The sequence below is a fragment of the Pholcus phalangioides genome, unplaced genomic scaffold (genome assembly GCF_987345545.1).
Source record: "Pholcus phalangioides strain wild (caught in Gottingen) unplaced genomic scaffold, Ppha-v1.0 ptg000042l_1, whole genome shotgun sequence".
NCBI lineage: Eukaryota > Metazoa > Arthropoda > Arachnida > Araneae > Pholcidae > Pholcus > Pholcus phalangioides.
Window position 1 is genome coordinate 5859927 of NW_028301628.1, and position 23433 is coordinate 5883359.

General features: G+C 39.5%; 2 protein-coding genes across 3 annotated transcripts in view; one reads left to right on the forward strand and one right to left on the reverse strand.

The window, feature by feature from the left end:
- LOC149063909 (roundabout homolog 1-like) overlaps window positions 1-23433 on the forward strand; it is a 140008-nt gene that overhangs the window by 101902 nt on the left and 14673 nt on the right. For both annotated transcript variants that reach the window (XM_089255457.1, XM_089255458.1), the window contains exons 3-8: window positions 18962-19048; window positions 19211-19402; window positions 19597-19735; window positions 20611-20738; window positions 20875-20999; window positions 22779-22938. In XM_089255457.1, coding sequence (XP_089111583.1) covers window positions 18962-19048; window positions 19211-19402; window positions 19597-19735; window positions 20611-20738; window positions 20875-20999; window positions 22779-22938 — 831 coding nt within the window. The remainder of the gene's footprint in view (window positions 1-18961; window positions 19049-19210; window positions 19403-19596; window positions 19736-20610; window positions 20739-20874; window positions 21000-22778; window positions 22939-23433) is intronic.
- LOC149063910 (ubinuclein-2-like) lies at window positions 13295-16334 on the reverse strand. Its single transcript, XM_089255459.1, has one exon. The coding sequence runs from the start codon at window positions 16271-16273 to the stop codon at window positions 14588-14590; it is 1686 nt and encodes a 561-aa protein (XP_089111585.1). The 5' UTR covers window positions 16274-16334; the 3' UTR covers window positions 13295-14587.

A 23433-nucleotide genomic window follows, 5' to 3' on the forward strand; every position in this document is an offset into this window, starting at 1 on the left:
GGACGTCCGCCACTGCTGACAGGAACCCCTGTACTTATCTCTTTTCCGTAGTTTCTATAAATATTGCTAGAAATGAAGAGGAGATGAACGATTTCCCGTTATAAGGTCCTCCCTCTTCCAAAAGGAGCTCCCCTCTCCTCCTCTCATTCACTTCTTGCAACTTATTACACGGGACCGTCTGTCACATCTGCTGCCTGCTTTCTGACCGGCCTTAAACGATTTCGGACTTGATTCTCCTCCTCATTCGTATCCTCGTGTCCCCCTCGATTCCTAAAAACGCTCTAAATAGATGCTGAGGGTGGCACCTCGTGGCTTCCACCCTCCCTCTGAGCTTCCTATTGAAAAAGGTGCCGGGACCCTCCACCATCACCACCACGTTGATGGAACATGTTCAGCCTGCCACTGTCGGCGTCTGTATATAACGTATGGGTGAGTAAGTAGTAAACAGATTGGTTATGATGGTTCAGGGGGAATTTGTTGGTGAGTGTAGCGTTATTTGGCGAGAGTTTCTGCGGAAAAAGTGTTCGATAAACATAATGGGCTGGATTTTTACATTTGTGAGTAGAGCATTTGGATTGGAAGTTGCAACGGGCCGCAAAACTTGCGTGAAATAAACGGTGACCAGACCAGAATTGAACGTTTTCGTCGGTTCCTAGCGTTTGCCAAACTGTCTTCCAACCTACAAATTGCCTGGGATTAGCATATGAAGTTGATACGTTTCACTTTGGAAAACACTAGTTTAGAGCTTTCATATCGAACTGGTTTTCTGCGGGATCCTGGGGTTTCACAAGAGCATTACTGGGAGGGGGATGGGGGGTCTGCGGTATTAAAACTGATGAAATTAATTTAGTGTTTACATAAAATTTTATTGTTGGATAAATATCGCGCTATTTATTTGGTTCCAGTGGAAAAGTCTCATAACCGTCAAGGGTTCCACGGGAACCAAAACGTTCGAAACGTGTGCTCTAGAATGTGGGGCCCTTCTGATGGATGGGGGTATCACCTATTGGCGATGGAATTTTGTTGACGAAGTATTTTTTCCTGCATATTATACAGTAACCCCTCATATAAAGCACAGCTGCGCGGCGACTCTGAAGCGGGACATCGGGGTGGCAAAGGCTCCGTTATATTGCAAGCGACGAACCATTTCACAGGAAGGTGGGGCGCACGCAGGATGAGGTGCCAAGTGTACTTATACAGGGGAGGGATAATGATACACCTTGATACCTCACCCGGGCAAAGTTACTACACCGCCCCCCCCACTCCGCGCATCCCATTCAATGATGATGATCATGCTCCCCTGTCCCAATAATATTATTCACTGACTATTATTAATCATATTTAATTGATAACGGTGCTCAGTTCAATGACTGACGTAGTTGAGGTACTGCGTCACTCGTGTGTTTTATTTCGCTCATCAAGATTTATCGAAGAGAATGTTTGTTCATCCTTTTTCGAAAGATTTATCAGCGCTGGTCCCCATGTTGATATCAGTCACCGGTGACGAAAAGCAGAGAGGATGGCTAATTTATCTCTTTTAATTGAATTCTTCATTGAGAAGAGAAATTTTTTTTGGGGCATTGCCAGCGTCATGTCAACGCTCTTTTTGGCTCGTGGGAGTTACCCCTTCTACTTACTTTTATTGAAATTTATCTTATCTGAAAGTTATCCATTGGCGTCCTGTTTCCATCCGAACGGGTTTCGTCTTGCACCGACACGATCCTTCTTGTCTGGAATAGTTATGCGCGGTTCAAGTGCCGACAGCGTTTGTAGATATGTATCTAGCCAAATGATCAAGTTTTTCATCCTGCAGAATCATAAGGAAAATATATAGAAAATACACCAGGCAACTTCAATCAGTCACTCGAAGCAGGACTGTAACTATGTATAGCTAGGTGACAAGTGTGGGACAAGCCACCGCCATCTTGATTACAGGTGTAGGGTCTCGAGTCACGGTGGACGAACACTTATTTTCGGCGCGTCGCGTATTGTATAAGGAGCAGTTAAAGGGTCAATTTGACACCCCATCTGATAAAGCGATAGGAGCACCAGACCCACCAGCCCCCCCCCCCCCACCATTTGGGCTGACTCGACGCAAGCACCGCAGTGCCAGTGCTCACTCAAAGACCGGAAAGCCTTGATATGGGGGGGGGGGCGGTAGCGAATTTACTTATTTTTATTAATTAATTTTTTTTTTTAAATTTTAATGAGTATTAGAAAATCCGCTAACACACAAGGAGTAAGGGGGCCAGAGCCTCTTAAAGGCCAAACACTCGAAGTCCTCTGTTTGCCCCTTCCCGAAACAGTATGTGGTAGTCCTTCCACCTGGTGAAAAAAAAAAAAAATATTCATCCAAGAGAATGTTCGTCCTTCTCGAGATGAATGTCCAAATCTAATTTAGCCTCGTGTAGGCTCTGTAGTGAGCAGGAAGCATTAGAAACTATCAAGTATCGTAACACTTTCGTGAACGACATTGAGTACAGTCGGCCCGCTTAATCGGATAACGGAAAAACGGAGATTACCCACTCAAACGGATAAAATCTTCCGACACCGAAGTTTCTCCCATAGAGGCAATATCAAAGTTCCCAGCTTAATATGATAATTTCAACAATAAATACATTTAGTTATTTTATTTTTGCCTTTTGTTGAGCCAATAGAGGGCGATAAATTTCCTGATAATTTAATAATTAACAATTATTAATAACATTATATTAATTAATTAATTTATATATTTATTATATTAATATTAATTTATAATTATAATAATTATCAATTTAATAATTATCTTTAATTTAATAATAATAAAAATAAATAATAATAAATATAATTTTCATTTCACACACACACACACACACACATTTTTTTTTTATGTCTCATTTGTTCGAGAAGCTTTATTAATATTGACCCTTCATCAGTTATCGATGTACAAACTATGCTACGTTGTAAAGTGTCAATTGAATTGTTCTCCGCGTAATCGGATATTGTGTGCTGGAATCGTTGATATCCGATTAAGCGGAGCTGATTGCATTTCCAAACGATGCTTAGAACAGAGCGGGATGTGAAAAAACGGGATTAATAATCAGGGCCGTCTAAAGAGCACCACGTGCAAGTTTAAATTCTGGGGCCACTCCTAAAAGGCTGGAAATGCCAGCCTTGCATACTTTAAAAACTCTTAGTACTGTATCAGATGCCTTTATCATGATGGTGGTGGGGGGGGGGGGGGGTGTCAGCCAGAGTTGACTTGAAGTGTGGCCCATGCGACCGTACAGGGTGCCTCTGGCAAAAAGGGGAGGGGGATTAAAAAAAAACACTTTTTTGAAAGGAATTGTTGGGATGGAGATAAATTGGTAGGGGGCAGTGCCAACACCTTCTAGAGCAAGAAGGTTCTCTGCTTTAGAAGGTATTGGCAGTGCCGTCTTAACGCATGGGCCCACCCGGGATGGCCCGGGGGGCCTCAAAAAAACGAGAAGCAGTTGAATTTTTCGAACATTTTTCAGGTAGGGCCCTCAAAAAAATCACTTGGCCCGGGGGCCCACGATGCTCTTAAGACAGCCCTGGTAGGGGGGCAGGAGATACCCAAAATAGGTCGCACCTGGAAAAAGATTTTGTCTCAAGCTGCCGCTGCAGCCGGACAATCTCCTCATGAGTATCATGCTCACAGCAACTTCAAAGCTTATCCAACAGCATAAAAATTGAAAAATGGTCCTTTAAAATGTGATCAAATATCAACGAAATGATCTTTCGGCTGATGTGGACATTGCCGCGATGGTCATGAAAAAAAACCTTACAAGGGACAAACAATCTCAAGGTATGGATTCTAAACCGATTCAGCACGGACATTCATTACCTGTAGGAAATCCTCTAAGATACGTTGCCGTTTTTTTGTTTTCCCTCTTGCCTTTTTAGCCTTAAGTTATTTTAGTTGCCGAAGATGGCGGCGAAAAATGAAAGAAGGTCTTAAGGCCTGTGCTTCGTTTCTTTCCATTATCGCTCGTTGTTCTTCGAACTTCTTCTTCTTCTTCGAGGGCTTTTTGATGTCGCCGCGTATTTTTCTGTTGAAAAAGTTACAAGGGAAAAAAAGGGAAAATATGTTTGTCTTTGGTGTATTTTTCTTCTCCACGTGTTGTCTTTTTGTGAATTTACACAAATTTATTCTTTTTTGAGAGAGAAGTAGAAATATATATATTATAGCAAGTTGAGCAAAAATTCACACCTAACATAACAATCGAGGGTAAAAGTTATTCCATTCTCTAATTCAGCATTTTCCACTTTCTCCGAAGAGATACGATTAGCAGTTAAGATGCATGGCTGCCATCTTTCTCTCAACACCTTACTTTCACCCGTACCGCTTATATTCCTCCTTGCCGTCAGTTCTCATCTCTGAAGCGTGTACTGTGAGGTAATATACCCATAGAGAAATGCTGTATTTGAATTTTTTGGCATTTGTTGTTTCTGTTGGCGAATTTTCAAAGAATAAATTCCGATTCGCCTCCCCTCCCCCTTCCACCTCTTCCAAGGAAGAGATGATGGCTGAAAGGCCAAGAGATTTTGTTTCCCTATCAATTTATTAGGAAATCAATGTAAGACGCCAGCTGAAAATTCGTACTCGGAGATCCTCAAGGAGGTTTTGCTACCTTTATGCATGCTTGTAGATCAGGCTTAAGCATAGGCGGCGAAAGACTGGGGGCCACGGTCATTATTGCTGGGGGGGGGGGGGTACGATGATGATGTCAATTCATATATACATTAGATCTGTCCACTCCACTTTTGACGCTGGGGGGAGAAGCAATGCCACCCCCCCCCCCGTATCTCCACCCATGGGCTGAAGACGCTGATTGTTTCAAAGTATGCGCTCGAGAGTGAAAAAAGAAAAAACACCTTTGCTCTCGCGGATACGGTTACAGCAACAAAAGTTCGAAAAATTCAAATGCCAATACTCACTTCTATGCATTGCTAAGTGATTGTTGCAGTGGAAAACCCGTGAAATGGCGTTAGAACGGTACCTGAGATGGTGAACCGCGCTCACATTGAAACGCCGGTGTAGGACGCAATGAAGAAAGATCTCAGCAGGGGGGGGGGGGAAGTTGGTGAGCTAATTCAACGCCATCTATAAGCTAGGTAGGTATATTATAGTTATAGGAGGTGTTGGCTAATTCCGCGAAGGGGGAAACATTCAGAGGCAAAAATGTGATCTCCATTGATTGTTCTCATACGTTTCTTTGTCTCTTTGTCTGCGTTATGGCTTTTTACTGCTTTTTATTTTATCATACTTTTATTTTGCAAGCAGAAAAATTAATGTTGCCACGTGAATTTTTTTTTAGAAATTTTGTTGCTGTGACCGTAACTACGAAAAAGCTAGGTTTTTGTTTCTCTACTCATTCTCGAGCGCATACTCTGAGAAACACATACATATCTCGAGTTTCATTCGCATTCGTTGATTTTTGCTGCCGCTGGATGCTCGTCCATGGGCAAAAGTTATTTTATGACCACCCTGTATTCTAATCCCGTAATTTACGAAATGAATTCCATTCGATGACATTTTGCAGAATGGTACAGAAACTGCTTTATAGCTCTCTCTCTCTATGATATCTATTAGGGCTATTCAGAGCCCTCTTTCCCTGGTGATCATTTACTCGTGGCTCCTTCACCCTCAAAGATTTGCCTTCGGTCAACGAAAGTTTCTCCTATCCTCTAGGCACCCTCAATAAAGTTTGACGACGCATACCTTGAGAACTTGAACCTGAAGATCCAGATGTAACCAAGATTCCCATCAATTGTTCTGGAACCTATATTCGAAAATGACAAAATATTGATTCATCTCTAGAAATATAAACGTTGAGTGTGTTATTCAGATTCCATTCCGTCTAATTTACTTTAATTTCTTTCCCACTCGGCCTACCCTAAACAGTCTGTGCTTTTAGTTGTGCTGCTGTAGTGTATTAACGGTACCCTCGATTTCTTTAGTTCATCTCCTCGTGACCCGTGCTGAGGGTCGGAGTGCAAAAAGGGGAGGGCTGTAAAGTTCCGCTAAAGGGGAAGGGAGTGGATAAAAGACATGATTGATTGATTCCAGTTTCAACTTGGCTACTGCAAGCAGAGAATCAGGGGATATAAATCAGTATAATATATATACGTACCGCGTGCTTGCTTTCAATTTAGCAACTGTGAATTCCACCCCCCCCCCCCCCGTCTTACTCGTATCTCATCGCCACCAGGCGTTTTAGACCTCGTCACCGATTTATAATGGCTTGGCGTTTACTGCCACCCCAGAGATACTCACTGACTGAGACTGCCCTTTTAGAGGGTCCCCTTGTTCCCCCACCCCTATTAGTTAGCTGATATGAACCTTAAAAAAAGTTCTTCACCCGTAAAATATTACCCGCATGATTCATAATTTCATAGCGGTGAGATACCGTGTACAGTACCGTGAAGTAATGATCCAATGGAGAAAGTAGAAATAATTTGATATTTGAGCATAATTCGCAACAAAGATATTCAGTCTTTTCCCAAGTGGTGAGAATCGTCTATGCGCATCCAAGGCAGTCTCAACTGCATCCCTGTTGCCCCCGGCCAGAGTGCTAGCCTATAAGGCTGGACAAAAATTTACACGCCCGGTGTATAATAAACTGATACATGCTCAAATGGAATCATGCATGTGGTTGAAAAAGAAAACTGCCCAAGTTATGGTAGCCCCACAATTGTGATACTGACAGGGCTCCAACCCGGGTTTTGAGCCGATTCATATTTTTTTTTTTAACAATATAAATTCACTATAGAAGCCCGTGAAAATGTTGGCCTGGGAGCTCCCGTTGCAGGATGTCGGGAAATGAACTTGGTGGCTAGTGCGGTAGCGTGTCTTCTCGACGTCCCCGGGCAGGCTTTTTCTAAGCCCCCACCCCCAAAAAGTTTTATGCTCAGAAAAAGAAGAGGTGGAAAAAATCCACGTGAAAAGAAAAATAGGAAAGGAAAAGAAACAACTTCGGTTCATAGGGTTACAATGAAGCTTCGCGACGATGAGGAGAGAGGAAAGAAAACAGAGAACTGGCTTTAAGGTGAAATATTTCGTCCACAATCATACAGCGGTACAAGTGGAATTTAATTTTTCATCGTCGCTGCCCAGCCCAAAGGGGCTGCCTGGCAACTTACAGACTGCTCTTGCTAGCTAAAAGTGGAAAACGATTTTCATTGAAGTTTGTTAAAATATCTTTCAGAGAACTTTGAGAAAAAAACAACCAATAAGTGTACTGGTTGCATTTGTTCGAATGTAATTGACACGCTTATTGGTTGAGTTTTTCAAGTTTTATAAAAGAACTTTTCTAAAACTTTAACAGTGTAATGCAGGCGTTAGAATAGTTAATATGAATTCCTACAGATGGCACGATACTAGAAAAACCTGGAAATTTCTTTTCATCTTTTAGCACAATAAGTTTGTGAAAGTTTCTCACTCGTCTTGATCTCACTCTCTCTCAGTCTTGATCCGTTATTAAAAAACTGGAAAAATTAAAATATTTTTTCATTTATTTTATAAATTTTTTAAAGTCTTTACTTATTCACGCACTCAAATGCCAACGTTCTTTAAAAAAAAAAAACGATCATTTCTAAAATTCGAACTTTTTAACCAGAACTTGATTTGAGCCACGTTTTTTGCTTCATCAGGAAATTAGAAGTTGTAAAAAACGATTTAAAAAAATTATCCACTAATTATATTCTTGATAGTGAGGATTTTCTAATTGAAGAATTTATACGAGTATTTTACTGGACACCCAGGACCATCTTACCACATGATTCCTTCCCCCACCCCTGCCGGGCACGGCATGTGGACCACAGTTGCAAAGGGACTTCCATGATAAGATCTGGCACAATGATTTATGTCAATAAATATGTAAATTAGAGGTGGTGTCTAAGCCTTCTTTCATTTTGCCCTGGGGACTATGATGCTGTTGAGACGGTAGTACGGACGCGGTTTTTTTTTTGGATAAATATTCAAAATTTATTTGAGTTCCGTGGAACAGCTTCATAACTATCAAAAGTTCCACGAGAAGTTTCACGTTCAACCACCAGCTGTATTCGCAGCTGAAGCGGCGCTCTATTCGCACCTGGAGCTATCGGGCTCGGATTAATTCGCTGCTGAAGATTCCTGCTTCCAGTCTATTCGTAGCTGAAGATGTCAGCTTCGGCTTAAACACAGCTGAAGATGTTTGTCTTCTCACCATTTGCAGCTGAAGATGTCTGCCTTCGCTCAGTCGTGGATCCAAAGCGGAGCGGTGGGAACGCCCCTCGAAAAATCCGAAAATATGGAAAAATTTGTCTGTCCCGTAAAATACCGGGCGATCAAACTAACTCACACAATATACGCACCTCCCATCACATCGCCCTGGATCCGCGCCTGGAGGGTATCTTCAGTGGTGATGGAAGCGGAGTCACTGCGATTTGGCTGTCCAAAGCACCGAACATCTAAAAGACAAGCTAGCGATCAAATTTCGGCTAAAAGGCAATATCCAGAAACTTCCATCAACACAAAAAACCATTCCTCTCCCCACTATCGTATATTCTCTGAGAGAAAGAGAAATCCCAGGAATTTTCGCTCCCTTGTAACACTTAACCCAATATATTTTCGCCCCTCATGGGAATTCATATGCAATAAAATAAAACCACCTTCCCTTCCTCCCCTCCGTCCTCATTTCGAGCTCATGTTTTGGGGCGATATTTCATTCGGAAAACTGTTTGTACAACCATTTTGTGGCGAGCTACTAAATCTGTTGTTTAGCGCTTCATAGTATCTTGCGGTACTTATACCTCATACTTGGGAGGTCTATACTCCTGATGAGGGAGATGTGTATGTATACCGTGGAAAGCTGAAACGGCATTTTTTTTTTCCTCCTTCACTTCGGCACCCTGATATTGTATTAGTTAAAAGTGAAGATATGGGGGGGGGGGCTAAATAAGGGGGAAGCCAAGGCTCCTGTTGAACGTATTTCATTGCCCCCACAGCGGGACGTGCTGATAAACAGTGCGAGATTCTTCGCAGCTGTCCGCTCGCTTCATCTTGATTGTACAGCGGAGTTTTTCGCTGCTTATATAGGCATGAGAGAGAGGAGAGGATATTTGCGACGCATGTCGTCAAGATCCAGGTCTAAAAACAAGCACCAGTTATAGCTCAAAATATATGGCTTTCCTGGTTGTAAACAACGTGACATTAATCTAGGTCTTTCTTTCCCAAGCTAAAAGCTCTTCCAGCCATGGTTCCATATCCTCTTCATCCCCGAGCCGAAAATGGCAATTGAATTTAAAAAAATACATATATATACATATTTTGATTGATTTGTGGTGTCAAAATGCCCCTTAAAAAAGAAAATTCCATTTTTTTTGAAAATTTAATGAATTAGTTCTACAACATTGGTCTATATCTGTACTAGGACGTTTGGAGTAAGGTGCACACATGTGTACCTCATGTCCAGGGTCGAGCTTAAGTATTTTGCGGCCCTTCTAAAAAACGGGTTTTCCTATCCCCCAGTGGCGTACGTAAACGGGGGTTTTGGAGAGATGAAGTTACCCCCCATCCCCCTTAAACAGAGATTATGGTGTATTTTAGCAGGGAAAAAAAGCGTAAAAAATGCGAATCCCCTCTTCTCAAGTCCTACACATACGCTACTGTCCCAGCGTCCGTGAACAAACACCCCGGCGTATACAAGGTTTACATTAGCACCCGGAAATGACTATCAAACTAGTATTTCGTGGTCTTGAAAAAAACCATTCGTCAACAATTTAACGACTCTGCCCGTTACCGGAAATATTGCAAGTGTGCCCTAAGGCACTTCAATGTGGGGGGGGGGGGGAAGGGGCATAACTAGATACTTCTTCAGCAGTGTCATGCCTCTCATGTGTAATTTTGAATTTAAAAAAAAAAAAAAATTTATGTCTCCCCTCTTTTCTCTTAACTTGTGGTGGGGAGGGGTTATTTATCAGAAATACCTCCTCCTAACCAGATCAAGGCCCACCGCTCCGTCTCAATGAAAAGATTTTAGCAGGTGGTCGAAGAAGATCTGGACTGCTGGAAGTTGTGCATGAATGTATTGTGAACCTAATGGGAAGCATGTTTTTTTGTGTAATGCATGTTATATGTACTGCTGCCATCGATTTTTCTAACTATGAGTTTAACGATTGAATAATTATACCATTGTAGGCCTGTGGCATCCCCCTTCGGTGGGGTTCGAATCCAGGTCCTCGCGATGCGAGTCCATCACCATGGCCACCACAACGGCTATCGTATCGGAAATACCAGAAAATCACGGAAATTACATTCTTCAAACTTCGTCAAAATCTCAAATAAATGCCACTAAAATCAGTAACTTAGTTACTAAAACTCTTGTAAATTATGACGCATCTTAGAAAATTCAAAGCAAGTTTATCTTAAGGTTTCGAGCAAAGAAGAGACCTCTCTTTTCCCTTTCCGTATATCCTCTTTTCTATTTAACTTGAATCTATTTTTCGAAAACTTTCAAAATTCAGTCCTCATAGAATACAGCTAATTTGATGTACGTAAATTATGAAACAAGGCCATTTTACAATTTGAATATCCATTGAATTTGTTACAAAATGAAATTAAGGAGAACGATCGAAAATATGAAGATTCAGATCATGAATTGTGAAAAAAAAAATTTTATTATTAAAACTCTGTCGTTATAAGGAAATCACAGTTACAATACATAAAAAAAGTAGTAGTAAATAGAATTATTCAGTGTAATCGAAAACAGAATTCAAATTGATAAATATCTTGTAGGGCTTGACAAATCCTAAGAAAAATAATTCTGGCACAAGCGGAATTGATGGCGAGAGAGCCAAGCATATTTTGTGGAGCGAAAAAAAGCACATACAGTCGAATCCCGTTATAACGAACGCCAAGAAATCGGAGGAATCACTTCGTTAAAACGAAATTCCGTTATGAAGGAATTCCAGGTTACCTAGCATTGTTCCTATGTAAATTTATTTGGGGATTAAAAAGTGCTCGTTAAAACGAGATTTTCGCTATAACGGTAATCGACTGTATATATATATGTTTTTTCCAAGTTGGCTTAGTAGCCTGTTTCAATGTCATAGATGTGACATAAATTCTAGAAATTGTGTTGTCCTTAGATCAGGACTGGACAAATTTAAAAAAAATCAAGGTACCGAAAAAATTTTTACCGAAGAAAAAAAAGGTCCAAAATAATGATTATTTTTCACACTGCCATAAATTCCAAACACTTTGTCTCTCATTTTGCATTCTCAACCTACAATTTAATAACTACACACACACACAAAACACATTTTTTAGGTGCTATGGCAACCTGGGATTTCTCCAGCCCTGCCTGAAATTTAATAAGTTCATAAAATTTTAAGCGCCAATGCTACGTTTTTAATCGCCATGTGGTGGCCAAGAGCTGGGATTTGTCAAACCCTGTAAATCACAACGATAATGCTACGGAGAAAATAAATTCTGACTTTTTACATCACGATTTGCATATTTTGGAAAGCATACACAGGGCCACAACTAGATAACTCTGTCAGCTGAAGTACACAAGTATTTTGGCATTCCCTCCCCGTATAAAGTAGGAGCATTTAGAGGGCGAGTGTGATGCCCAGCGCTAAAGGCATCAAACCCGCTTGCTCCCCCCCCCCAAGTTGTGGCCCTAATCAAAGCCATTAAAGTAACCCATAAAATATTTCGTTGGAAATAAAAATGATATCGCATAGTGATAAAAAAATTAATGATAGAGCCCTAGCTCCATGAAAAAATACATTTACGCTATTTCGCCAAAAAATATGTATATTTCGTATAAAAAATTCAAGTTATAAAATATATGTGCGTAGTTAGGGCAGCAACTAGATGCTTGGTCAACCCAGCAAGCAACGATTTTGGCACCCCCCTCGTAATGTTGGAGAGGTTAAAAAGTGAAATTTGAAGCTCCCATCCTAATTGCGGCTTTGTGTGTAGTCTTGAATTAAAATCCTAGCCTATACTAGCTGTAACATTAAATCAAGAGACTTTCATTATATTATGCCCAAAGTGAACTTGGGAAGAAAGTTTGTTGTCCCCACTGGGAATCAAAACCAGGACCTTTTGCAAACAGAAAGTTCCAGAGCTGCAACTAGGAAGAACATCTGGGCAAAACTACCCCCTTCAACGTTAAAAGGGAGCACCTAAATGCTTGCCTGCCCTGGCAGACCATAAATCTAGTTGCGGCCTTGGTCAGTTGTTATTTGTAAGACATGTGGTACAAAATGTATACAATTTTGTGTTTAAAATATCACTGTTTCTCTATTTCATATTGATCCTATGACACTGGCACAATTTTTTCCCATGAATGATCAGTTATCTGAACACCCCTCAGTCCCCAATTCTTTCCGATATTCAATGCTCTACCGTGTATATATATCTACCTATATATATCATACTAAGTTATGCTTGCAAGTTATGTAAGTTAAGTAAGCCTTGCTCCATGCAAACTATGCTCAATTTAAGAACAACCAATTTACTTGTACACACTCTTTTTTTACGAGCTGGATTCCTGTTTCGAACAACATGCCATAGAGCTAATGTTAAAACCTGCTCAAGTTTATGAATTCAAATTTCTATAAACTCTTTATTCCACAAAAAAAAAATTCAGTTATTTCATTCTTCTAATGGCCTCAGAGTTTGTTGTGATAAAAAGTTCAATTCGAAGTTCTGTGTCTTAAGAGTCAATCGCCGCCAACATATGGGTGTTTCGCGAACATGTGCCAAGAAGGAGGCATCAATTGTTGTCAAGGGTGACCATGCGATGTATATTATGATTTGATACACTAGTGGTTTTATAAATGGTGCGATACATTAGGTTATGTAACATACTGTTCGTCTACATTTCTATTGGCAACGTCAACATAAAGGTTAATGTGCAAACTCTTACAAAGATAGAAATCGAGTGTCAGCTGTTCATGTTTATTCAGAATCTATTTTAAAAATACCAAAACTTTTTAGGGGCCAACACTATTTTACTTAGTTTCCATGGCAACTCAGCTCCTCAAGCCTTGACCTAGAGATCCATTTTCAACTGCAGTTACCCATAGCGCCAGGTCGCCCGTAAAATTGATATTGAGGATATTTATCGAGAATTTCTTTTTGTGTGATCTCTACAATGGAGCCCAAGAGCAACATTAAGCACACTCTCAGAATTTATGTGTGTGCCTACCATGGCCCCCACAAGGGGTGAGCTGACAAGGCTCCAGCCCTGGGCCCCGGGAGGATTTCAATCTTTTTTTTTTGGTTTTTCATGCTATAAATTCATCATAAAGGGGGGCCCTGTGAAAGTCTGGTCGGGGGTTCGTTAAAGATCCCAGCCTAGGGGCCCTGCTCCAGGATGTGGGGGCTATGGTGCCTACTGCCTACCAACAAAAGTGTTAATCAATCCCAGAAAATTTTAAATGTTATTCTTATATCTTGTGGCATAAATCAATTCTAAACTCCTCTAAAATTTTGCGGCAACCTTTAATCATTTTCAATTCGTTAAGGAGTAAACTAATTATTCACACAGGTGTGACAGATGCATTAGGTAATTTCCAATATACGTTAAACTTTGTTGTTGCCTAGTTTTTTATTATGCCAAAGCAGTGATATCTCGCAAACCGGCAATAACCCTAGAAAGTAGTACAGAGTTTAGTCTGGGAATTAAAAAACAGTCACCAAGCATTGGTGTACCACAGGGCTTGACAGTTTGAAAAAAAATCTAGACATAGAAAATTAAGGCGCTGAAACCAACTTTTCAGTAGCCATGGCGACTAGGAGCCTGGGATTTGTCAAGCCATTATACCAAATTTGTTGATGCATCAAGTGTCATAGGATACTAACAAGGTGTGTGAAAGCTTAATAATCAGATTGCTCATGTAATACATGAATGCTTGCTCCCTCAAGACAACTACAGGGTTCGTTGAGTGAAATCTACCATATGTGATTTCATGCATGCACATTCCTAGGAACCAGTGCTGTCTTAAAGCATGCCCTCCCTCCCGGGCATGGTACAGGACCTCAGAAAAATCATTTGGCCCAGGGACCCATGATGCTCTTAACACCCTGTTAGGTACTCGAACGAGTTATTACAAGGCACCAGTGAAAGAATAAACAAAATTTCAAAGAAAATGGCACACAGTAACAATACAAATTTACATTCAAACAGGGACGGCTCTGGGGGGCCTCTGATAGACGCCAAATCCAAGATGAAAGGATGGAAAATGGTTACAATTTTGTCTACCAAAAGAAAAGGTGGTACAGGGATCAACAATAAGTCCCGCACAGGTATAGATTTTTTTCTCGTCGCCCTGCGTAAGTACGTAAAGTGCTTGTAAGCTATCCAAATAACGAATTTAAAACACAAACGCTGCAATAATGAAATGGTTAATATTCATCATACAAACAATTGCATGTGCGTTTCTCAAAACAAATTAAAAATATAGCGATATAATATGCATTACCAACATCTTGAATATGAGTGAAAAAATAATAAATTAATGTTTGCGAAAGGTTAAACAAATATATATATAAACCGGTATATGTTAGTAATTGAATTATGTGAAACTATTTTTCTTTGCACAGCAAAAATAACTGAACTTTTTTCTGGAGGATTGCGGGATCAATCGAACCAGGTGGCCAAAGTTTAAGAAGGTTCGAATCAACGAATTCTCTCATGCTATGTGCAATTGATATATTTCGAGGCCCAGACTCCCTCAACAAACACAATTTCACATCAAGGATTTCACGGAAGTGTTTTGAGATCGGTTTGGTCCACTCGAAGCCGCTTTTCGGTACATGTTGCGATAACAAATTCTCTGAAGATGCTCCAAACACTTGCTTCTGTTGTGCTGCAGACTCTCTCAGACTTAAAGCGTTTCTAATATCTTCGCGGAGTTCCGACATTAATTTCGCTAACCTATCTTCGCACTGGTTCTTTTTCAGCTTCTTGATTTTACTCCTCAAAGTTTTAGATTTCAGATGTAACAAGGAAGACAAATACTCATAAACGCCATTACTTTGGTTCTTCGAAAGAGTCTGGCACTGATCGTGAATTTTAAGCAATACTTTGTTGGTGGACATCTTGTGTAGGAAAATGTCTCTTTCTTTATGACTACGTGCACTGCCAGAACTTTCAGAGAAAGAAGTCAGCATTTCCTGTAACGGCACTGGTAAATTTGTTGGAATTGCTATTGGCTGGGATATATGCTCTGAATCGCTGTCCTCTTGTGAACACGGGTCGGTCTCACTTTCGCTAGTTACGAATCTCGACCTAGTTTCGACGAAATCACAATAAGCAGTTCCCCAACTGACATTATTCGACGCTGCTGTTGCAACAGCGGAACTACAATTCTCACTTCTATTATCTGCTTTTTCAGCAGAACACGCATAAATATGGTCACTAACTGGACCTTTGGCACATGACGGCGATTTCCTACTCACACTCTTCTGTCCAGCGGCAACAGAATTTTTCTCCTTCCTTTTCAAGTTAATCTGTTTGCCCGTTTTCTTTCCCTTCAGCGATACGGTTTCTTTCTTTCTCTGCAACAACTGGGGACTGATAGTGCTTTTACTGTCGCCGCTTTTCCTGAAAACACCAATTATCTGTACTTCATCGCTCGTACTGTCCGAACTCACTGTCTGCTCCGCAATCGTTGGTTCTTGCGGTTTCTTAATGAATTTCGCTGCGACCGAACCTTGATTACAGTTAGTCCCTTGGACAGGATCATTCTTGACAACGGAGAGGGGTATCCCAGGTTTCTTGGATTTAGACAGCCTCGATACAAACTGCTGCGGCCTCTTTTTATTCAGGGTCTGTAGCACAACCCTTTTCTTGGACAGCGAGGGCTTTTTAGACACCTTATCACAAGCCGGTTTCCCGAGTCTCTTCAGTTTCAACTTCCCATTGTTGATGTAGAAGCCTCCGAACTCGGTGGTGACGCTGGGAGGTAGGAATTCATCATATGGTTCATCATTGTCTATGAAAGAGTCACCTTCATCATACCCGGCGCCTTTGTCGATGTAGTCTTTGATGAACGGCAGCGATGAATCCTCTCCGGACTTCGTGAAGCTGTTGGGGTCGTTTCCGCCCCGGGCCTTTATGGCGTTTACAACGAGATTCTTAAACGAAAATTCGGAGCATTCGCCGCGCGCTCCCAATTCGAGTTCGAACCTAAACTGCGGCGTCTCTTCCTTGGGTTTGTCGCATTTCTTACCGAGGATTCTTTGCGTGAAATCGCTCAAGAACTCCATCACCGCCGACAAAAAACACTTGCCTTTTCTCAACACCTGCCGGACATTGTTTACCCGCCTTGAAAAGACGTTCAAAAACGTTGCCAACGCCCTTCGTGTAAATTTCAAATTCAATTTTTTTTTTTTTACAATCGATAAATGGTTTCAATATTTTAATGAAATATGTAATTCAAAATAAAATTTTATATATGGAAAAAAAGTAATTTATTAACCGTTAAATCTGGAAATATTTAAAAAAAATATATAATAATAGTGCTTGAAAGTTGTGTGCTGCCATCTGTTAGGTGGATGCGGAACCAATTTCAATGTTCATTTATGTTTCAAGTGCAACTACAAGCCTATAGATGGCGTAAACAGCACGATAGTAGTTATTGCATTATCATTTGTGGGCGAAATTCGAAATTCATTGAAATTTAATAAATAGCTATATGTTTGTTCCTTTATGTCCTAAAATGATGCAAACAAACGTTTGGTGGAGTGCACTTTAATATTCTTTCATTATTCAGAGCGCAGGCCCGTCTTAAAAGCATCATGCCCCTTCTCCCCTATCTGGGCTGTCTTAAGAGCATCGTGGGCCCCCGGGCCAAGTGGTTTTTCTGATTCCCTACCTGCTAAAAATTCTAGTAAATTTTAATCAGATCTCATTTTTATGAGGCCCCCGGGCTCTGCCCAGGTGGGCCCACGCGTTAAGACGGCACTGCCGCCCGCCCCCACCACCATCAGCCGTGGCTGGTGGTGGGGAAATCACTTAAGTGATTCTTCTGAAGCCCTACCCAGCAAATTCTCGAAAATTTCAGCAATCTATAATTTTTGTGAGTCTCCCCGTGCCATGCCTAGGTGGGCCCATGCATTTTTAAGACGGCAGTGTGTAGGCGGGTGCAGGGAAAGGGCGGAAGGGTGATCATCCCGTTCAGTAAAAAAGTTATTTTTTGGTACAGGCGGAACGGTTGAGGTGGACCTTTCCCCCCCCCCCGTTTGCTATACACATCCTCAGTGTCCCTCCCCCATACGACGAGTCTATCTGCTTATGATTCAGCTGAATCATAAGCGCACTGTGGCATGAGGTGCTGAAGCAGAAGCATTACACGTCTCTTAAATTGAGCAAACAGCCCCAAGGTGGAATCGCAGCATGCTTGCCCTGTACGCAAGAGGACCTGAGTTTGAGTTCTGTGGGAGGCCATATGGCTTTTCTTTGTGAGTTCACCTAGGCAAATAATGTCTATAGAAAATATCCGTTTCATTGATATATTCGGCTGAGAATTAAAAAAAAAGTCGAGTCGTCTCTCTCTCACTATATATATTTAAATTTTTTATAATATAAATTCATTGTAAGGGGCCCCGTGAAAGTCAAACATCTCAGCCTTTTGTCCCTGCTGCATGAATGAACGCCAGGGGCTCTGCCACCGGACATCCCGTTTGTGAGATCTCTTCCAGCCCAGCTTCGTGGCAGAGTCTGGAACAAAGTGAGTGCACCTAACAGTCTGAGTGTGTAGCTAGTGTTGTGTTTGATATTTCAGTGCTTGTCCCTGCTGCAAGATATGGCCATGGGGACCATGATTCATTTCGGTGACCCGATTTGAGTTGGGGGAGGGGGGATCAACGGGGACCCGGGGTGAATTTAAAATCGTCTCTCTCTCTCAGAATTCTTAGGAGAAATAATTCAGCGGTGCTAGAACTGGGGCGGACACAAAAGGGACACCAACCACTTCTTCAATTGCAATTGCAGAAGTGGGGGGGGGGGATTGATTTCAGGGGGACGGTAAAAAAAATCAAATCGATATAAAATCAAAATTTTTGGCAGTCGAGAGCAACAAGATTACTTTCTTCCCCAGCTAAATTGGCCCCTTTTCCTTACATGGCCCGAGTTTGTAGAGCCCAGAGACCCAAGCATTTTTCTGGACACTTTCACTTGAATATTGAAATTTATTTAATGCACAAACAATAGAGTAACTTGAAACAAATCCATATGGAATGTTCCAACGTATAATCGTTTGTTTTCATATTAGCTATAAGAAATCATTTGCAATTTATATCTTTTCTTTTTTTTTATTTTTCTGTTCATGTCGTATGCTTTATATATTTTATTCATTAATTATCATGTAAATTTTCAATCATCCATCACAGCCTCTGGATGATAAATATGTGTTTTTTAAACTAATCTAAATCTCTGTATGTTGGAAATGAATAAATTTGGTTTGATTGATTTGATAATTTTTTTTATTTACTTATAATTTAGTGGTTCTTGAGTAACACGTTGCCTGAGGAGCCACATTGGCCTGTTAAGACCCAATTGTGTTTTATTTTTAGTAATATCAAATTCACCCAATGGCACATTTCATTCAGTTTCATTATTTTTTAGTATAAATTTATTTGATACAAGCCAAAGAAAAAAAAAATGTGAAAGCTGATATTAGGGTCCTGGTTTTTATTGTCACTTGAAATTTCTTTCAATTGGTTTTCCAGGGGTGGGGGGGAAGAGCCAAATCTAGATTACCAATAGACTCAACCATATTTATGAGCCATTTTCTAACATTTTGGGCTGAAGGAATGGGGATATCCCCCTTACCCTGGCTATGGCCTCGAATGATATATGTTCGACCTTTCCATTCAAAATCATATCCAGGTTCAAATATTAAGAGATGTTTTATTGCATCACAGACACTAAATCTATTTAACCTTTCTTTGCAGTGTTACGAGAAGATTTCCGGGTTTCACCAAAAAATGTTCTGGCGGCCATGGGAGACGCTGCTACGTTGGAATGTACTCCACCCAAAGGTATTAAAATTTTTATTTCATTTTTTATTTCATGTGTACTGCAAATCTATAGGTCTATTGCCAGGATTACACTATTATTAACAACAACAACAACAAAATGAAAATTATGTAAAAGGTTACATTGCAATTACTCAACGAGACACTCTGCAATTTTTATGTTAGGTTACCCTGAACCTGTTGTCTCATGGAAAAAAGATGGCGAACAGCTGAATGTTAAAGGTCGATTGCGGCTCCTTCCACCGGGTGACTTGATAATATCAGAAATTCAACAAAGTGATGAAGGACAATACACCTGTGTTGCAGAGAACATGGCTGGAACTAGAGAATCTTTGCCTGTTCATTTAGCAGTACATGGTCAGTTCAGAACGAACTCTATTTTTATTCTGTTTCACATGAATATATGCACTTTCTAAATGTGTTAAATGTTAATGAATCAAATCCAAATTAATCAAAAATACTAATGGATTCAAGATTTTAGCTAAAATTACGTAAATTTTTTTTTTTTTTTTTTACGAATTATTAATGAATGTTTCTTATTTGCTCTTTAGTCAAACCTTTTTTCATGAAAGAACCTGAGCATGTCACTGTACTATCGAATGCAGATGTTGAGTTTGAATGCAGAGTTGGTGGAAATCCTCACCCACTGGTTACTTGGTACAGAGAAGATAAAACTCTCCCAATAGACAGGTATATAATCACTTTTACCTTTATAATAGTCATTGAAATCTCACTTTTATGAGCAGTCATTAAATTTCTGCTTCCCACAAAGAGCAGCAGGCCTTCAACTTATTGCAAAAATTCAGGCACCTGCAATTTTCACTTCTAAGGTTGAAGACAGATGGTAGAACCAATAGAACATTAAATATGCATAATTCTGATTACGTAAATATGCTAGGGGTCATACATATGCACATGCAATATGTTCCAACCTGCACAAAATCGTTAGAAATTCATTAGAGGAAATTTTGTGAGGTGCATGTATGGTTTAGTAATAGTAATTCAATTTTTACATCAAAGGAACTAATTTTATTGCAAATACAGGAATCAATAATTTTTTTCCTTGGGGATGAAGAAGTCATCGCAGAAGTTTGAAATTCTCCTACCACTGGAAATATAGTATACGCGGAAATAGAGATACTTTTGCAAGAGTAAATATGCTCTACAAAAATGCTTTTTAGCACAATTTTTCAAAATGCATTTCTTGGTTAAAGCAGCAATGATGCAGTGACTCATCAGAAATAATGTTGCTTCAGAAACTTAGTAATGTGGTTGCAAAGCAAAAAGTTTTTGCCTGTATTTTGTTTTTGCCTGTTGAATGTATGTTTGATTGTAATTAGTTCTCATGATATTTAACCACTAGAGTCTAGATGCATACGGTATTTGGTTATATGTGGAAATTCCAATTTTCTGATGTAGGCTCATCCCAATCAAACTTGATAATCTGAGTTTTACTATATACTGTGATGAATTAAACATCGTAAATGATTTTTCATTTGATAGATTGAAAGTTTTAATTATCAACACTAGACACTTTTTTCGTTCTCTCTCTCTCTCTTGTATAGGAGCCTGATCGCAGAGAACAAGAGCCTGATTATAAGAAGTGTCATTCCAGATGATGATGGTATATATGTCTGTGAAGCCAAAAATTTAGTTGGCACAGTTTCCTCATCCGTTTCACTCACTGTTCATTGTGAGTAAAGAACTCCCGTGTAGTTTTGTTTCATGGAAAATGTTTGAAAATGAAAAATATGAAATTTCAAAACTGTAAAGTGTATAATAATAACTAAAATTCCTGCTTTGTTTTTTATTGTTATTTTCTAAACTAGCACGTCCTCGATTTCTTGCTGTTCCAAAAAATCAACGAGTAGGACTCAATGGTATAGCTAGATTTGAATGCAGTGCTTCAGGGAACCCTCCACCATCAGTATTTTGGACTAAAGAAGGCAATCAGGTTGGTAAATTTTCTTCCCAATATGACAGTTTGTTCCTCAGTTACTGCTTAAAATGCCTTCAATAAAGGATCCTCCTAAATCACAAATAAAGCTTTTAAAGCTTTCACAATCAACCTGCACCAGTGCAACACTAATTTTTGGTTTTCACTGTTAGAATCATCCTGAAATGATAAAAAAGAAAAATTATACCATATTTTAGTGCTACCAATTTGCTTCAAATTATCATATTGGAAATGACTAATTTTCCTGAAACCAAGTATCTATTTAATACTGCATGGAAAGTTTGATGCTTTCTCTTACCAGCAATAGGGTAATGTAAATATCGGCAGCTTCTCCACTAATTAGTTTAGATAGAAATAAAAGTCAGCGAACAAATAATTTGCAAGTTGTCTTTATAAACTAATAATTTATTTTTTCTATTTATCTCACACATTCCTATTCACAGTTATTTATTTCACATTTTGCAGAATAATTTTTCAATATTTCACACATCCTCTAGGTCGATAAAATACTCTTCTAAAGTACCAAAGGATGTGTAGAGGTGTCGCGAGTTCGATACCCAGTTCATCCTTGTCAGAAAACTTTCCTGATGCAGGGGTACATCAAAAACTATGACTTCAGCAATAAATTGGAAGTTCCAGTCTCTAATTAGTTAACGCCCCCTGGGGAAGATGGAATGTTCCAGAGAGGCGGTAGAAACTACGGGTATGACATAGGATCCTATGGGTTAAATTGCATTGATAGGCGATGGGAGAAAAATATTTCTAAAGAAGGGGGTGATGGGACAAAAAAGGTTGGGAAACTGACCTATAGAACATGTGCAAGCATGTGAGTCACCTAGAGCACGTGCACAATCAAAACAGCACTCAAGCATGGGAATGACCAAACGAGTGGCCTAGAGATCCAGAGACCAGATCAGTGAGTTACTTGGAGATTGACTAAGAAAACATGCAAGCATGTGAGTGACCAAAAGAGTGACATGAAGGATAGCAAAATTTGTGTAGCCCACAGAAGGCAAATCATATAAGTCTGCCTCTGCACATCCTTATAGTTGTTTTTACCTGAATTCACTGATAATTTTGTTTTTAATTGCAAAATAACACACACAACTACAAATAATATACAAAATAAGACAATAAAACAAAACATACACTCTGCAGCTCTTGGGGACGCAATCGATTTGTCCTGAAGCTTAATAAATTTTTCTATGATCAGAAAGAGAGGAACAGTAATTATATTATGTGTGTAACACTAAATACATTTCAGATTTTATTTTTCTTGTAAACGTAGACTTGCCTCAGTTCAAGTGTTAAAACATCTGAATTAAATAGGTTTAAATTATTAAAGTTAAAATATTGTGTTTCATGAAACTGTAAATGTTATTTAAATTTTTGATATTGTCGTGGTAAGCATTTCCCCATACCGTTATTGCGTAAGTTACTCTTGATTGGATCCATGCATGGAAGACTGTCTTAAGGAGTTCCAGACTTATGATGTTTCTTAATCTATATAAAACTGTAATTTGTTTCCTAATTTTGCTATAAATATTGTTTGTGTGATTATTCCATTTCATATGGTCTTGTATAATAATGCCTAAATATGTATATTCTCTTACTCTTTCTATATGATTGCAAGAACAGCTTTGGGGGAGAATATTCACAAGGGTGTAATTTTATTGATATTGGGATTTCAGGTTTTATATCTGTAGTTTTTAGACACATGAATTTTGTTTCAAGATAGACATCCACATTAAATTCAACATTTTATTTACAATGTAGGTTCTGATGTTCCCAGAACGTTCATACGGGCGTTTTTCAGTGACTCGTGATGGGACTTTGGTTATTTCTGGAGTCAAGAAAGATGACAAAGGCTTTTATATATGTTCTGTTTTGTCAGGCATTGGGTCAACTATGGCAAAAGCTTATCTGGAAGTAACGTGTAAGTAAATCTGAGAAATTTCTTAATAAAATCAGTCATATGTAAAATGTGAGAATAATATTTATAATACATAATATTATAATATTATAATACTTTACTATCTCATAATTATGTGAACAATATCTTTTATCTGATTTTGTGCTTAAATCAATCACTCAGTTTGCTATGGAAAATGAACTCCCATGATAATTCTCACAGAAAAGTTAATCATAATATATCCCTTTTTTTTCTTCATGAGAATTATTTAGCATTTGATCTCTGTGACCTATAAGTAGTCCATTTCCTGTCTGAAACCTTTCTAGAAACATGAATATCATAAAGTTATCAGTCTAGATCAGTGTTTCCCAAAAATGGGCAATATTGCCCCCTGGTGGGTGATGGAATGGTCCGGGGGCGGGGGGCGATAGAAGCTATGGTTATAACAGGATTCTATGTATGTGCTATGTGGCGAAGAGAGAAAAAATCTCTGAAGAAGGGAGCAATGGGACAAAAAGT

Excerpts from the sequence above, each read along its gene's own strand:
- LOC149063910 (XM_089255459.1), bottom strand. The coding sequence starts at position 16,273 with ATGGAGTTCTTGAGCGATTTCACGCAAAGAATCCTCGGTAAGAAATGC.